Source organism: Carassius carassius, chromosome 4 (genome assembly GCF_963082965.1).
Source record: "Carassius carassius chromosome 4, fCarCar2.1, whole genome shotgun sequence".
In the NCBI taxonomy this organism is placed as follows: domain Eukaryota; kingdom Metazoa; phylum Chordata; class Actinopteri; order Cypriniformes; family Cyprinidae; genus Carassius; species Carassius carassius.
Genome location: NC_081758.1, coordinates 17,445,959 through 17,462,178, shown reverse-complemented (window position 1 = coordinate 17,462,178; position 16,220 = coordinate 17,445,959). Strand labels below are relative to the sequence as shown.

General features: G+C 39.5%; 1 protein-coding gene across 6 annotated transcripts in view; it reads right to left on the bottom strand.

Annotated features, from left to right (window-relative positions):
• LOC132138731 (multiple C2 and transmembrane domain-containing protein 1-like) overlaps positions 1–16,220 on the bottom strand; it is a 145,588-nt gene that overhangs the window by 12,901 nt on the left and 116,467 nt on the right. For 4 of the 6 annotated variants that reach the window (XM_059547698.1, XM_059547699.1, XM_059547702.1 and 1 more), the window contains 2 exons: positions 11,809–11,865; positions 6,720–6,821 (listed from right to left, as the gene is read on the bottom strand). In XM_059547698.1, coding sequence (XP_059403681.1) covers positions 6,720–6,821; positions 11,809–11,865 — 159 coding nt within the window. The remainder of the gene's footprint in view (positions 1–6,719; positions 6,822–11,808; positions 11,866–16,220) is intronic. The other 2 variants (XM_059547700.1, XM_059547701.1) reach the window with 1 other exon arrangement.

The following is a 16,220-nucleotide window of genomic DNA, read 5'->3' as shown; positions in this document are numbered from 1 at the left end:
ATAAAGATGCTAACATAAAACAAATCTATCTTTTTCAGCTTCATAAAGGAATGCAAGTGCATGGATACTGCACATGATCTAATTTTAAGGGTTATTGCGCACAAATTTTAAATACACGTCATGTATTGGCTCTGAAAGACAGAGGTACCACAACCGCACTGAGGGCTATTCTAGTCTGATTAATGTGTTTACATGCTTGGGTGAAGCTCAGCTTTAAATATATTATCAAGGTCTGTTACTCTAATTAAGGGTTTTATCATTAACTAAAACTAAACCTATAAAAAAAAAATTTAACAAAAAATTATTAAAATTGTTTTAAAAAATCTTAAACTTATTCTATTTTAATAAGTTGCCATTCTTTTTTCTAATTCAGATCAAGTTGAAATACTAAAATAACCAGAAATAAATAATCAAAAATATTAAAATGTAAATTTTAAAACAAACGTAAAAATAAAAATGACAAAAACACATTACAATATAATTTCAATCGAAATTCAAATGAAAAAAAACTAACAAAAAAATCTAATTCAAAATATTATCAAAAACTATAATAGTATATCAACAATACTAAAATAATAAGGGTACAACTTCACACAAACTGGCCATTTAAATTGTATTTAAACCAGCAGTTCTAAATCTTTTTGACTTCAAGGCACCTCTTATTAGAAGACAATATTCAAAGGCCCTTTTTTTGAACTGACACTATATGTGCCTCTGGTGCTTTTGTTGTTATAAAAATAAATAAACAAAACAATATTATGTCTGATCTTGTACATCTTTACATTTTAAGATTTTAAATAATATTAATATAATTAAATGTACATATTTCTAAAGACGTATTAGGGTGACATAGTGGGCCCTAACCCCCTGGCTGAGAACTACTTATTTCTACACACAGAACAAATGTTTCCAGAAAAGGTATGTTTAAGGGTTTATACAACTAATGCCACAGATAAAGCAATGAACAAGACTGGTACTGGAATATCATCCCCAAAATGAAAAAATATGCTTATAATACTGAAATGGGTCTCAGAAAAAAAACTGATCAACTGTTTGTACTCCCTCAACACACACACACACACATACACACAGAGTATCCCATCCATCTCCCAAACTCTGTACTGGATCCCACATTTGAAAAAATGAAGCTCAATATGGCCTGCATAACCACATTGCCATCCCAAAAAGCCACACAAGACAAATAGATATAATTAAACCGTGTCCAAGGGTTATTTTTCTTAGCAAATATTTAACAAGACTCCCCTGTCCTGACTCCCATCTGGTTTGCGTTATCAACCATAACAAAAGTCCAACATGCTCTGCATTGTATCGGGCACTATATGAGAAAAGAAGACTTTGAGGGACAAGGTATCTGTGTGTGTGTATGAGCGAGCGAGCGAGGGTGGAGGTGCAGGTCATGGGTCTCTACAGTCTAAACCATTACCACATGGCCCTCAAACCCATGAGCTAACTCTGATTTCCTGCCTTCAAAAGTGGATTGAGGAAGGCAGGAGGTTGGAATAACACTAGCCTGAGGAGAGGCTTGTTTTCACTGCTCCTCTGCACTTCTCTCACACACACACCGCTACAAACCGAGGAGCAAGCTGCTTCAGAAGAGCCTGCTGTGGATCCTGGCTGAGCTGTGGGCCACTGGAGCGACACATGGGCATTCCATTACCTCAGGACCTCTTCCTCACGTATGCGGACACACATCGGCACAGCGGGAGGCATACTTGATGTCAGCGGGCAAGGGAAATTGATATTTAGTCAAAAATCAGTTCTGTTTAAAGTGCAGTCAAACCTGAACTCTTCTATGAATGTCAACGTATATAGAGTATGAATAATGCAATATCACACGAGCAAGAGTGTTCTGCTCTACTGAATATAAGCACTGCTGCAGGCCACTGTACATTACAATTTCAGTACAACCAAACAATTACACATGTATCAATTTTAAACTGCAGTTCTAGAAACAATACTTTTAAGGCTTAATGAGTTACAGTGGTGTCCATGATAAAGAAAAGTACATTTTTGTTTCAAAATATCATGCATTATCAGCTCCTGATTATCTTTACTAATAAAAATAGTTATAAAAATATATAATATAATAATATACTATATTAATAGAAAGAATATAATCAATATTATATTTTGTGATATTAATATTTCAACATCAATATTTTATTTATATCATAGTAGATATTTAAACTAATGCACATACTGTGTGTGTGTGTGTGTGTGTGTGTGTGTGTGTGTGTGTGTGTGTGTGTGTGTGTGTGTGTATATATATATATATTTAGTACATACAGTAATTTAGTATCTTAGTCATATCTTCAAGGATTTGAATAAGAAATAACAATTTGGATAAGAAATAAGTGAAGAGAAGCTTTTATAAAAGAGCCTCTCATTCTGCTTTTAACCATCTGGAATTCCGTTCTCCATATGCATAACTGTAAACCTGATTTTGTTTGATTGTCCAAACTGATGGCTTTTAATCTTTAAAGCAATCAGAGATTAAATCTGCACCTTAAATGCCACAGATGCTGTTGACAGCCTCTAAACAATCCTTTAACCACAAGATCTTTAAAGCATTGTTCTCAATTTTAAAGTGTCATTCTTAATGTGAAAACTGATTACCTGAATAATTAAATAACACCTCAATTACACTGAAAGTTAAATAAGCTTTGTGTCATCAATGGCTGGAAAGTAAATGAACAGACTCTTCCATCTTTAACAGTGTTATCATTAAATGGTGTGTAGGACTGAGTGCAGCTGTCCGGGACCCCCTAACGCATCCCCATTACCAAACTGCTATGGGCTGCTAGTGCTGCCGGCAAGCAGAGGCAAGTCCGTTCTAGCCAGTTCCCAACATCAGGCTATTCACACCTTACCATCCCATCAGGAGGCTCTTACTACCTTGCAATGGGCACCCAGCATAGCAGGAGACTGATGAGGTTGGCACAGAACAGGACAGACACTTCATAGAGGGCATATCTTGTTTGTTAATGACAGCAGGAGGGGGAACAATGTCCCAGGGGCACCAAACTTCATTTACACCAAAGCCAGAGCCCCAATGCAAGAGTACAGACCCCCAGCCGGGCCTAATCCACACCCACACTCTCTCTCGGCATGTTCGGAGGGAGAGAAAACAAGATTCTTTGATCTACGCAGCACTAAAGGTGAGGGGAACAAAGGAGGCAGATGAGAAAGAGATCAAGATGAAAATGAAATCATTTCACCCGGGCCATGCCTCTCCCTGGATACATTATTTGTTTGTCTTCTCTCATTTCGAGCCAAAGGCGCACTGACCCAGATGGGCAGAAGTAGGGAGCTATGTCACCAAGGAAAAGAGTTCCACACCTCTTATGGCAAATAAAGATGAGGCAAGTCCCTTCAGACAGAAGTGAGCCCACCTCTTATCAGTGAAAAATGAAACGAAAAACAACTTCTTTAAATAGACGTGTACATTAATTTTCCAAAAGTAGTTCATTAGCACTTTATTTATAATGAATGGAATGGGGCAAGAGACGTACAGGGAAAGGCTTGTCAATGAAATTGTTCCTTGTCTTCGTGTCTGAGCACTTTGGGAGGTTAATTAAAATTGCAGTTTAATTAGATTTGAGGTGTGTGTCAGACTAAATGGAAGCTCCCCTGACTGCCTGCTTGATCCCAATAACTGCCATTCCAAATACTGGAAGCCAAAAAGTATTTCACATCAAAGGGAAAACCCTTCACATTACGGTTTTTAAGGAGTAAATATAAACAACTAATCAAACAAATAATCTAGTTTAATTCAACACTTGGGATATTATTTTTCATATATATATATATATATATATATATATATATATATATATATATATATATATGTGCCACAGAAATGCATTGGTAACAAAAAAGGGAGGAATGAAACAGGAACAGGGAAATGGTGCAGACCAGATTTGAACACGCACACACACATACAAATAAAATATGTGAAAACATCAGGGAGTGTGACAGTAGTTCAGAGGCACTATCCTCACCCCCCAAATCCCTAGGTTCTACCTTCCCTCAAACCTCTAGTGACACTACAAAAATAGGTGTGATGCTGAATGCCACGCAACAGTATGTGACCACAGAAACGGGCCAAAAAGTTATTGAGCTATTCTCAAGAGATCCATACGCCCTCACTATGGTATTCCCTCTGGAGACAGTATTCTGGGCAAAGCTCTAACAATAGTCAATGTGTCTCTTCAGCAGGTACTAAACATTATTCTGTTCAGAATGATGCATGTTAAGTGTTTGGGTGCTAATAAGGCAGGTTTCAAGCATTTTATAAATCAAATAAAAAATAAATTCTTACTGTTTATGGCAGGGGCATCCAATCTTGCTCATGGAGGGCCATCTTTTTGCAAGGTTCAAGTCCCAACCCAAATGAACACCCCTGAATCAGCTAATCAAGGTCTTCAGGATTTCTAGAACCTTCCAAGCAGGTGTGTTGCCAGTGGGGCAGGCTGGGGCTGAACTCTGCAGGATGTTGGACCTCCAGGAACAGGACTGGACGATTCAAATCAATTCAATCAAATCAAATAAGAATCCACAGCTTCTGAAAATGGTCTGTATAGGCTTCTTGGCTAAACTAGCGAGACTTGATCAACCAGCTTCTGGAAATGCATGCAATCAAAGCTGTTTTCATGATCAGGGACTACACAAGATAAAGGTGCTAGTTTAACCTAGCTAATCAATCGATGTGGAGATTATTCAAAACACTGTCCTTCATATTAGCAATTAAAGAGCTATGCTGCACTCTTCATTCAAGTTCAAGATATACAGCAAACCTCTATTTCAACCTTTCCAATGTTAGCTCTCTCTGATCAGACACAAAAGAAAGATTTTAGTTATGGTGAGCGCCCTCAGTTTTAAGGATCCCCCAAAAAAACCCACTGTACTGTAACTGTTTCCACACCAGCACCCCATTGTCCTGCGCTTCCGGTACGTCCCTGTGCCATGACATGCAGATGAATAACACCGTAAACAAGGAGAATAAGTTGTATTTTATGTCTGACCTCTGCTTCCCACTGCTCCCTGATAAAAACAACAGCATTAAGCTCTAATGGATCCGTTGGAGGGCCAGGTTCACCTTCGCCATTACTCCCCAGGCCTCCGCACCCAGCGGGCAAGGCACTCCATCAGCCCCAAGGTCAACCTGATAGTTGCCCCTGTTCTTCAGCCTCTATGATGATGCCCCTCACCCCTGGAGCAACCCCCCCTCACCTCAGATCACTTGAGTTCCCCCTGCTCTCCTTGCCCTGTCCTCTCTGGGTCCCTGGATGCCACCTGATGATGAATGGAGAACAATTAGCTCCACCCGCCGCTGCACTGGATTCGTCCCTGCCCTCTCCATCTCGCAAAAATCAGCCCATCAAACTGGGGTGCATCATCAAACTGGGCACCAACAGGCAAACCAATACAGCCACTATGGATGGTGCAAAACCACACATTTTCAAAGTGGACAAGACAGTAGATACTCAACAAACATGATGTATAATTAGGCTTGTCCTGAGTTCATATGACGGCATTCAGACACATATCTTAGAGGCAAAAATATATTTAAAAAAGTTGATTCAACAATCTTTAAAAAAAATCATCTTTGTCAGAGATTATGGTCTTGTGCACGGACATACAGCACAGATACAATTTCGGTAACACAAGTTTGAGTCCCAGCTCGTGGTGTTTTCCATTTATACAAATTAAATTAAATTAAATTAAATTAAATTAAATTAAATTAAATTAAATTAAATTAAATTAAATTAAATTAAATTAAATTAAATTAAATTAAATTCATTGCTGCTAAAAAAAACTAATACATATTGCTTAAAATAACTTAGAGGTCCTTACTAATCTACTAGTTTCTTGTTGGACTAGGTAACCATCATGACCCATCCCTAGAAGGTACCATGGCTTTTAACTGTTTACATCATTAATTTAGTGTTCCATTACACTAGACAGTTCAAAATGACACCCAGTTATTACTTCTAATACTTATGAATGTGCTGAGATGCCATCTATAGTGAGTGCATGCAGACGTTCTCAATTTCAAAAGTTTCCTTGAGGAATGCACTTCTCAAAAGGATATAAATGGCAATGGCATTCCTCCACTTCAGAGACAAACATCAATACATCCTCATAATTCATTCATAAACCCTCTTCTTGGAAGCTGCTTTTCTTGTTTACACAGCACAGGTTTGGTGTTTCTTCTTCGTGAGCTGAGCTACAAATGAGTTTCTCATCGAGTAAGCCATGTTGGGCTTGTGGCTGGTTTGAAAGAGGTTAGTGACAGCACAAACATGTAAGCCCCAAAGCACCTTGAATGCTTGTAGACACATGGTTAGTAAAGCACACAGCTCTGTTAAGGCCAAAACATTATGGAGAAAAAAAACAACAACCCCAAAAGACTACTTTCAAAACTACTTTCTGCCAAGCATCTTGCTGTATTTAGATGACCTAGCATTAGCACCCACCAAACAACCCATTTTATGAAGTGTAGGAAGTTTTCATTAACTGCAGAGTCAAGCAAAAAACAAGGCATTGATCACCAGGAAATTTCTTCAAGATAAAGAAGGTAAAGTGATAACTGAGAACAAAGTGAGAGGTGAAAGGGAGCGACACACAACCCTGCTTGGCATGACAGATGATGAGCCATAGAAGTGAGACACGGGGGACATACGGACCACACTTACCACCATCACGCGTATCCACTCAAAGTGCCAGGAAGCCAAAATATCCGCAAGGATATGGCTTTCCGGCAGCCGGCCATCCTGGGAGGGCACTGAGCCCGGCACCTTGTGGACCAAAATAAATTGAGATCTTTTAAAGCAGGGTTACAAAAGGAAAATAGTTAGACAAAAAAAAACATTGGTGGCTACTGAGATTGCTTAGGACCCTTGAGAGAGAGAAAAGAAAAAAAATCCACTTGATATAAAGGCAAAACAGAGAAATCAAACAATGAAGCTATTTTACACAACAAGACAATGCCCTGAGTGTGTATGAAGGATTTTCTAATCTCTCTTTATTAGCCAAACATGATTAAAATTCAGCTCCTAGGAGCATCTCTCCCCTAAATAAGAAGAAAAGGGAAAAAAGCCAACAAAAAAAAGTCAAAAGCATCTTTTACACCATGAAGCTTTTCATCTTTTAGAGGCGCTGAGAAGAAAAGGAGCAAGAGAAGCACAAAAATTCTCTCTCTCTCAGTATTCTCCTTAGCACTGAAGAAAGCCTCATTACCTGAGGATACGTATCACATATCACAGGCTCAGTAGCCCCAGAACAAGTTTTCAGTCACAGTTTTTCAAAGTAATAAAAATAATCCCTAGCACACTCTTTAGTCCAATTACATACTGCCATGTAACTATCGCCCAGATCAACCCCCTGCCTCTGCTCGGCTGGGTTAAACCCTACGTGTGTTATCTACAGATAAGGCTTACCTGTAATGCTAGATTCTAGCGGACATTAATGTGCACAAACCGGGATCAGATTGTCAGCATTTCACAGTGCAGAGAGGTTAGTTTATGTTTCTCCCTTTTTTTTATTACTGTTTTCACTGCATTTTTTTGATCAAATAAATGCAACCTTGTTGAGCAAAATAGTCTTTAAAGACACATTAAAAAAATAATAATAATAAACTGATGACCCCAAACATCTGAATGTTAATACGCATACTCTTTAACTGTTGACACATTTATAATTAGCTACCTGAATTATAATCACATAACACTTGTCCTGTGGCACAGACATTTACACTTAACTTCACTGTTAACTTCACAGTGCTTGCATTCGCATATTTGCGTAGTTTAGTCAGCTACATTTAGCTTGAATTAATTCACAAAACTGAGACCTTCACAGAAACCGACTAGCCTTTGATGACAAACTATATCTTGTTTTTTCTCTTTTCTGTCACTGTTTAGCTTCACATTCATATTGATTGCTTGTTTATTTGTAAGATGTACAGCATTCAGTTACATGCCATCTTTAATATCCAGTCGAGCAGGCAGCACAATCACACACACTTCCTAACAGCTGGTGGGCACGTATGGAGGTGTGCGTGAGATGTGGTAAGCCTGTGAGCATGACATGATTGCAGTGTGTATCTTATCTGGGGCGGCTCCTCCTCAGGCTGTGTGTGTGTATGTGTAGGACCATTACTCCAGTGCCCAGCCATGCGTATACTCCTAATCTCAGCACTCTTTCACCCTCTCTCTTTCGCTTCCTGGAGACACTGGTACTACTGGCTGCTTCTCAGACGGAGCACTAGCACTGATTATCCCTCTGTACTCCACTCCGGACACATGTCCACACAACACTGGTTCTAATGACGTCACCAAAATAGCTGCAACATCAATGTGCACAAAAAAAAAAATGATTGTGACACTGTTGTGCTTGACAAAACAAGATGTTTTGTGAAAATGTCCAGGCTGCTCTTGTCCATGCAGCTAAAATTAATGCTAACTAGAGCCTTTAATCTTCAAAGAAACAAAAAACAGCACCTCAAATTTTTTGAAGTCATATAATGTGCTTGTAATGTCTGATTTGTGGATGAATCTCTCTTTTGGTGGAGGAGAGTGGTGTACATTAATTCCCCCCAATTACAAGACTCGAACCCGCAACCTTTAGGTCACGAGTCCAACGCTCTAACCATTAGGCCATGACTTGCCCCTACTGCCCCCTACTTCCCCGTTGTATGGTGCTTAGGCATAATTTTAAAGCTAAAAATCCATTGTATAGAAAAGACTTTTTTAGCACAATGTTCAAAATGTCTCCTTTTGGGTTGCACAGAAGAAAGCAAGTCCTGCAGGTTTGTAAATTACAAAAAGTTAAGTATTCTATTAAAAATAATACCACAGTTCATCTCAAAATATTATTAGAGCAAGAAAGACTAGGTCCTCCAGCATCTGTTTTATGACAGGTGAGGAATAACTGCATTAAAAAAAAAAGAGCGGTAATGAAAATAAAAAACCTTAGCAAACTTTCTTTGGGAAAGTGGGTGCACACAAGTGTGAGACAGCTGTGGCACAAGCTGAGCATTATAGTGCATTATCAAAGCAAGATGCAAATAGTTCATTCCGCACTTGCATATCTGAGAGAGGTTTAACAATGTGAGGCACATTCATTATCACCTGGATAATTACCTGCCATTCTGCCTGTGTGTTTACACGTGTTTGGCGGAGCAGGTGTTAAAATATTTTGGCTGTTATCGCCGGGGTTGCTGATGAATTTGGAGGAGTCGCTGAGCACTCCAGAGAGCTATTCAGCACTGTAAACACACACATGTACACATTCACATGCACACACACAGGCACTAGCCTGGAAATGTGTGTGGCAAGCATATGGCTTACACAGTTGATGTACTCAGCATGCTTTTGCATACAAGGCCATCCAAATTTTGTTAAACCCTAAAATCCATTGTCTGAAAAAGTGTTGGAAAGGGTACTTTGAAACTCTAGCTTGCCAGACTAAAACTAAAGCATTTGAGGTTAATATGAAATCATAATTTATCCAATGTACATTTCTGTTTTTACTGTGGAAAATATGTTGGTGCACTTTATAAAAAGAACTGCATGTCTTCAGAATCTATCATCTAATGTAATAACTTGCTCTTAACTAAGAAAATATTTTTCTTTTTCTTTTTTTACTGCAGCAGGAGATTGTTTCTTTCCCGAAACCACACCTTCCATTCCCAAACTCATGCTGAAGATCTGCTAGCTTGAATTATTGCACTTTTAAGAAGCCGAGATATTGAAGAGGTCATGGCTGTGCTCGAGGCATTCCACTTTTCAACACTCTTAAAATTTGAGGCAACACAAAATGGCTGGCATTCAATGTTTAAGTAAACATACTCAATGTTGTTAATTGCTCAAGTTAATTTAGTGGGAAAAGTGTTGATTTTCATTTTTATTTTGTAAATTATAAAAGTAAAATGACAAAACAATTTCAAAGCAATTAGCTTTTGTTCCATAAAAAAATTATATGAATGATGAGTTTCAAAGCAGCTTCTTCAACAATGTATATCACATAGCCAGGTGCAAAAATCCCTGTTTTAAAACACTTTTACAGTGTCACTTGCACTAACTTTGCTTTCACCTGATCTTCCTCTCTTTTTATCCCTCCCTGTTTCATGTTTTGGGACCAATTGCCTACTTGGCCAAAACAACTGAGCCGTCTCTATCAATTAGCCTTGACTTTGGACTTTCATTAAGAATAATTGACTAATATCTGCTGTGAGTCTGAAGAAAGACACTTTTAACTATCACAAAACAGCTTGTTAAGTAAGAACACGTGTCTTGGCTCATACTACGCCTGCAAGAGGTCCCCAGTCCAATGCAAAACAGGTGCCTGCCATGTAATACTCCATTTAGCCCCAGGAGCAAAGGTTATCCAGCTAATAGCTTTCTAGTGGAGACTAAGGAAGAGCTAAGCCTGGCCTAAACATCTGGGATATATTTCACACACTTGCAACATATGCTTCAGGTTCAATTAAAATGAGGCCTTGGCGGATTTATCAATTTTTTTCTTCCTCCATCCAGTAAAAGTGGGCCTTCCCTGATATTTTACTTTTTGACCAAACAGAAGAGGTAATGAGAGTGTGAGGAGAAATGCAAACTATTGAGGAGGAACTGAAAGTATGCATTTCAGCTATGTCATTCTCATTCTTTCTTTTAATATTTTTTTCTAACTTTTTTTTTTTTTTTATAATTATTATTTTATAAATTTCTAATTATTAAAAGCCTGACAAATTCCGGACTTGTGTTATTTTTCATCACATTGCTTTTGTGAAGCCTCTGTTAAATGTAGTATTGTTAATTCTGATTTAATTTAATGAAACAGTGAATCAATTATTGATAAATTAAGTTTTTATTTGTAAAAATGTACTTGTCAGATATTATGTATTTTGAACTGTTTTGAGATAAATATTTACTGAAATGCTTCGGTTCACCACTACATTTTTACTTTTAATTTATTTGTGTGTTTTCTAGTTCATGAATAAATACATATTGCAATTGATTTACAGTTTTTGCTCCAAAAACAATTATAATAGAGCGCAACACTGAGACTCCAACAAATCATACAAATATTGTTCAAAAGAAACCAAACCGGCAGGATAACAACATTATTACAGATATTCAGTTCATTCTTCTAAGACCATCTATGTACACACACAGTAAGTATACTACATGCTCTTTAAAAGTACACTATGGAGACATTTGAGTAAGATGTCAAAGGTTATGTTTTCATATTAACTCAGCACTGCTCAAATATTTGCTTTCTGACGTACTTGTTGACCAATTTCCAGACAAAGTACATAAGTGCTGGTATTTTGGTGGGCAATAACATGAATCTGCCTGTTCAGAACTAATAAAATGCTTCCTTGTGAATGCAGCAGGGGCATTTGGCCTGGGGTCGTTTGAATTCTATTAATTGCACTTAAAAGGGCTTGAGAAATATTAGAAGCTCGACTCACAGAATCCGAAGCCAAGTTTATTTATGCCTATGTGGTTCCCCCTTATTCTGGGTAGAAAGGAAACATGTACTTCAACTCTGTAGACTGCAGGTGCTTGCAGCTCTGACAAGACTACATAGCTTTGGACCTTGACTCTATGAAAAGCAGCTGAAAGCATTAAATACACAAGAAAACATTGACCTACTGGTATTTGAGTTAGGGTCAAACATAATAACTACTACAATTTCATTACATTTCACTTTAGAGAACAGCATTTTGGCATTAAATATACATCTGTGTTAGAATACATGTTTGTGAGTGTCACCGATAATTACCTTGTCATCTCTGTCAAAGTCTTCCTCCTCGTCCTCCAGCAAATCCTCCACAGCTTGCTGATGTGCATTGTGAAGAGCAGAACAAAAGAGAGCAGAAAAAAAGAAAAGGAAAAAAACAAAGAGAAAATCAATTTCACATGTACACTTCAGAACTTCTCCACATCTTCAAAGTGAAAACAAATGATAGCACATAGTCCTCGGATAGAAAGCAAACCCTCCTAGTCTGACCTCAGTCTCTAAAGTCATCAGTTGTGTCCTCTAGTCCATAAGGTTAAAACCTCAATAGAGCCTTTGGCGAAGGGAGGCTGATGACAGAGCGTTAACTATGTGCTTCAGTGGACCAGATCCAGGCCAACAATGGTCCCTTTAAAACCCCTTCAGGTTTCCATACTTAACTCAAGCACACAAAGGGTCGTATGCCCATGACCTCGAGAAATGCTGCTGGCTACTTGATTCTTCCAGAAGAACATGTGAACACAGACCAGCAACAATGATGAAAAGCGCCATGCTGAGAATATTGAGTGAAAGATAGAGGGCAAGGAATCAACAAATGTTTAGTTAAATTTGTATTTCTTTTAGCAGTCCTGAAAAATTGCGGGCTATTACTATTGTTCATATAATCAGTTGTTGTTTTTTTAATTGTCTGAAGAATCAAGACTTTTTTTTTACCTAGCATAGTGCTCAAATAGTATTTTATACTATAAATATTTCTTTATATGTATGCAAAAATATGTACAATATTATTAATTATTACACCCAGCCATACTTTACCTACAGACCAGAATATCACAGAGACTTAGAGATGAGCTCTTTCAATTTCGACTAATAAGCAGCCACTTCATAAACCTTAGAACATCCTAGCAACCACCTAACAACACTCAAGAAATCGCCGTAGCAACATGCTCATAACCACTCAGAACAACCTTAGCAATAGCAACCACCTAACAATGACACACAACATCATAGTCGTGGGTTTTGTACAGACAATCACTATTTACATTTTTGCAGGTCTGAAAGGGGTGAAATTAAACCAAATAGTGAAATAATATTCATACCACTTGCATTTGGAGGGGAAGTCGTGGCCTAATGGTTAGAGAGTCGGACTCCCAATCGAAAGGTTGTGAGTTCGAGTCCCGGGCCGGCAGGAATTGTGGGTGGGGGGAGTGCATGTACAGTTCTCTCTCCACCTTCAATACCACGACTTAGGTGCCCTTGAGCAAGGCATCGAACCCCCAACTGCTCCCCGGGCGCCGCAGCATAAATGGCTGCCCACTGCTCCGGGTGTGTGCTCACAGTGTGTGTGTGTGTGTTCACTGCTCTGTGTGTGTGCATTTCGGATGGGTTAAATGCAGAGCACAAATTCTGAGTATGGGTCACCATACTTGGCTGAATGTCACTTCACTTTGTTCTTGGGAAATTGCATTCACAGAAAGAGTTTTTTGTGTTTTACTCTCACAGACAGAAAAAAAATCCTTCCTATATTATTGGCTTGTTAATCAGAACTGTAGACACCAAAATAATCAGACAATATGTTGGCTCACAAACAAAGAGTTTATCGCAGTCAACTGAAAGCATTATATTTGGTCTCAGTGGCTTACGGGAGCCCAGAGGAGCGTGTATCACATGTCTGTGTTTGTTGCCGGAGGACTAAAAAAACTGATCATTATTTATTTTCTTGTAGTTCCTCCTGTCAATCCCGCATCAAAGCTTCAAGGTCATGTGTATGCTATTTACGGACAACTCGGGCGTCTGAAAACACCAGAAAGCTATAAGGGGAGGAATACATCTTCTTTTTGATGGTTTTTTTTTCTGGCTACATGCATTTCATCAGTTTTTTGTGACATCCAAAAATTGTTACTTAGCAAACAATAGCTTTTGTTCCTTTGTTTTGTCTAAAAGAGAGAGTGTATGGCTGCTATAAGCTTCTTATGTAAATGCAGCCTGCGGCAGAAACAAAAGGTGGGTTCAGGATAGACACAAGCAGTGTTGTGAGGAGACTAGCGATGGTGTTTTGCTAATAAAGCTAATAGCACAAGGATCGACTAGAAGAGCAATGCTGCTCTGGCGCTGGGTTAGCCAGGGGTCATACGCTGGGTAAACTTGAAGGAAGTTGAACTTCAAGAAAACCAATGGTAGCATCAACTCGAAAGTTTGGCAGTCAGTATGTCTCACTTGCAGACAGAAATTCACACTAAAATAGCATCACAGCCAGACTTTAAGTCCATTGTTTGGCCTTTCGGTTAGCAGTGGCACCATCTCCAGACCAACGGCGTGACATCCATCCTGGCAAGTTAATGCACTTTCTCTTGCCTTCTGCCATCAGTGGAGGAAGAACCCTGCTATCTGAGCTTTTACTTCTAACCTTCCCCGTGACAGGTGCGCTGGGAATAGACGCCCTAGCTAGACAACCCATCCAACATGAAGATAATGCACTTTCATTTTTTTCCCTGCCTCTCAGCTCTTGAGCTCTCCCCTCCTCCAGCTCTTCTTTGAAATGTAAGACATCTCTACCGTCTCCAGCTGCTCAGGGGCTGGCCCTGCTTTGTATGCCGTGTGTGGACCAGAGGCCCGGGAGAGCCCAGGCCAGGAAGGCTGATAAAGGGCTCTCGCCGGAGCACATCGAGCCCAAACAGCCTCTTCACAGGCTGTCAGAGCCCTGCTGGTCAGAGGGAGGGCTTGAGATTTTGCCAGCACTGGCTGACTGTGGTCTGACCTTTGCGGGGGCTCAAGTCAAAGAGTACAACTGTTGGTGCTCAGAGAAATTCTGACGGTTTTGTTTGGGCATAATATTACGTTTCAATAAAAGTCACGATTCAAATATGAGGACAATGGGCAAAATAATTGCTTGGATGTGTGGGAGAGGGACAGAGCAGTCATTACATCTCTTTGGGGCTGAGTTGTACTGGGCACACAGGCTGGCAACAAGAAGTGCCAGGGTTGTGCGTTTCCAGAAGCCACGGGAGTCAAAAGTGTTTTTCAGTCCCACGGCTCAAGCTCTACTGTAATCCGCAGCAGCCCTGAACCCACAGGACCCAGAAAAGCACTCTGGCTTTCTGTTCTGTAAATAAAACCTCAGCTTCCCGAGACAAGCCTGTCAACAATGGCAGCAGCAGCTGTGACAAAAATCACACAGCGCTGCAGTGTTGTTAGCAAAATCACGGGTACAAAAGTTCACACAGACGAAGTTCAGGAGCTGCCAAAGTTGCTCCCCACCTCGCCTCCAACCTCCCTGCAAGCCGTGGCAGCACAGGGGAAATCAGCAGGGCAACAAGCGCTGCCAGTTCAAAGTGACGTGACCTTTTGATTTTGTCTCCTGTCAGGGGCTGGCACGGAGAAGCTGAGACGTGTCTGCCAAGCGCGGGTGAAGCGCTGTCTTGCTAACGGGGGCACAGCGCTGGAAGAGGTGGTACCACTGAGGTGGATTAAAGGCCTAGAGCACCTCTCGACTCTTCTTCTCACTCTTCCCCATCCTCTCCCAGCCCTGCCATCACACTTCTTGCTTTTTTGTTGTCCCCGTTGAGCCTGCAGCTGAAACATCAGCCTGAGAGTAAGACAAGCTCTTCCATGAAGCGCCTCTAGGAGCATGGCTGGCAGGAAGACTCTCGCTCTGGTTCTCTTTATGTTGTCGTTTCGTGATTGACACTGGAGGTGGACTTGACAGGCCTCCGTTTCCCCCCACAGCAGCCCACCTGTACCAGCATATCCTTTATTCATGAAGCTCCATCCAGGCTGTTTGTTTTTCAAATTACACACACCGGAAGAAAAAGACAAAACACTACTCAAACCAGGCAAAACAAAAGGTTTATTTGCTACCTTGCTTTCTGTGCCATGCAAAACTCTGTTATTAAATACTGTTAATAGTCAAGAAATAAACAAACAGACTAAGAACAAACAGCTATAGGTTCAATCGTCAGTCTTTTGTTTATAAAAAGATTAAACCAAAGGTGAAGGGTAATTTATTCACCACTGGCAGCATCAAATGAAATTTCAAAAATAACTACACTGTAAAATCCAATAGTTTACCTTACTTAGATTTAATTAGTTATCTTTACTTAGTCATTATACTTACTAGGTTTTATTAAGTTTCAGCTACTTTCAAGGCAAATAAAACAATTTACTTACTGTTTTGAGTGACATTTACTTAAAATATTCAAGTAGCCACAAAGGAACCAATGACATTAATAAACCAGTGAGAGGCAGCAGTGCACTAATATGTTGCTAATTGCCGTTTTTTTCATCAGATTTCTCAGAAATCAGAGTTATTTGATTTCAAAGAAAAGTAATAAATAAGTTGCTTTTATAAATTTTTTTGTGTGTGTTTAATAATGACCATTTTGAGATTTTATTTTTCATAAATACCTTGATATGCTTTTTATATAATCCTTAAATAGTGAGTGGTAATATGCTGAAGT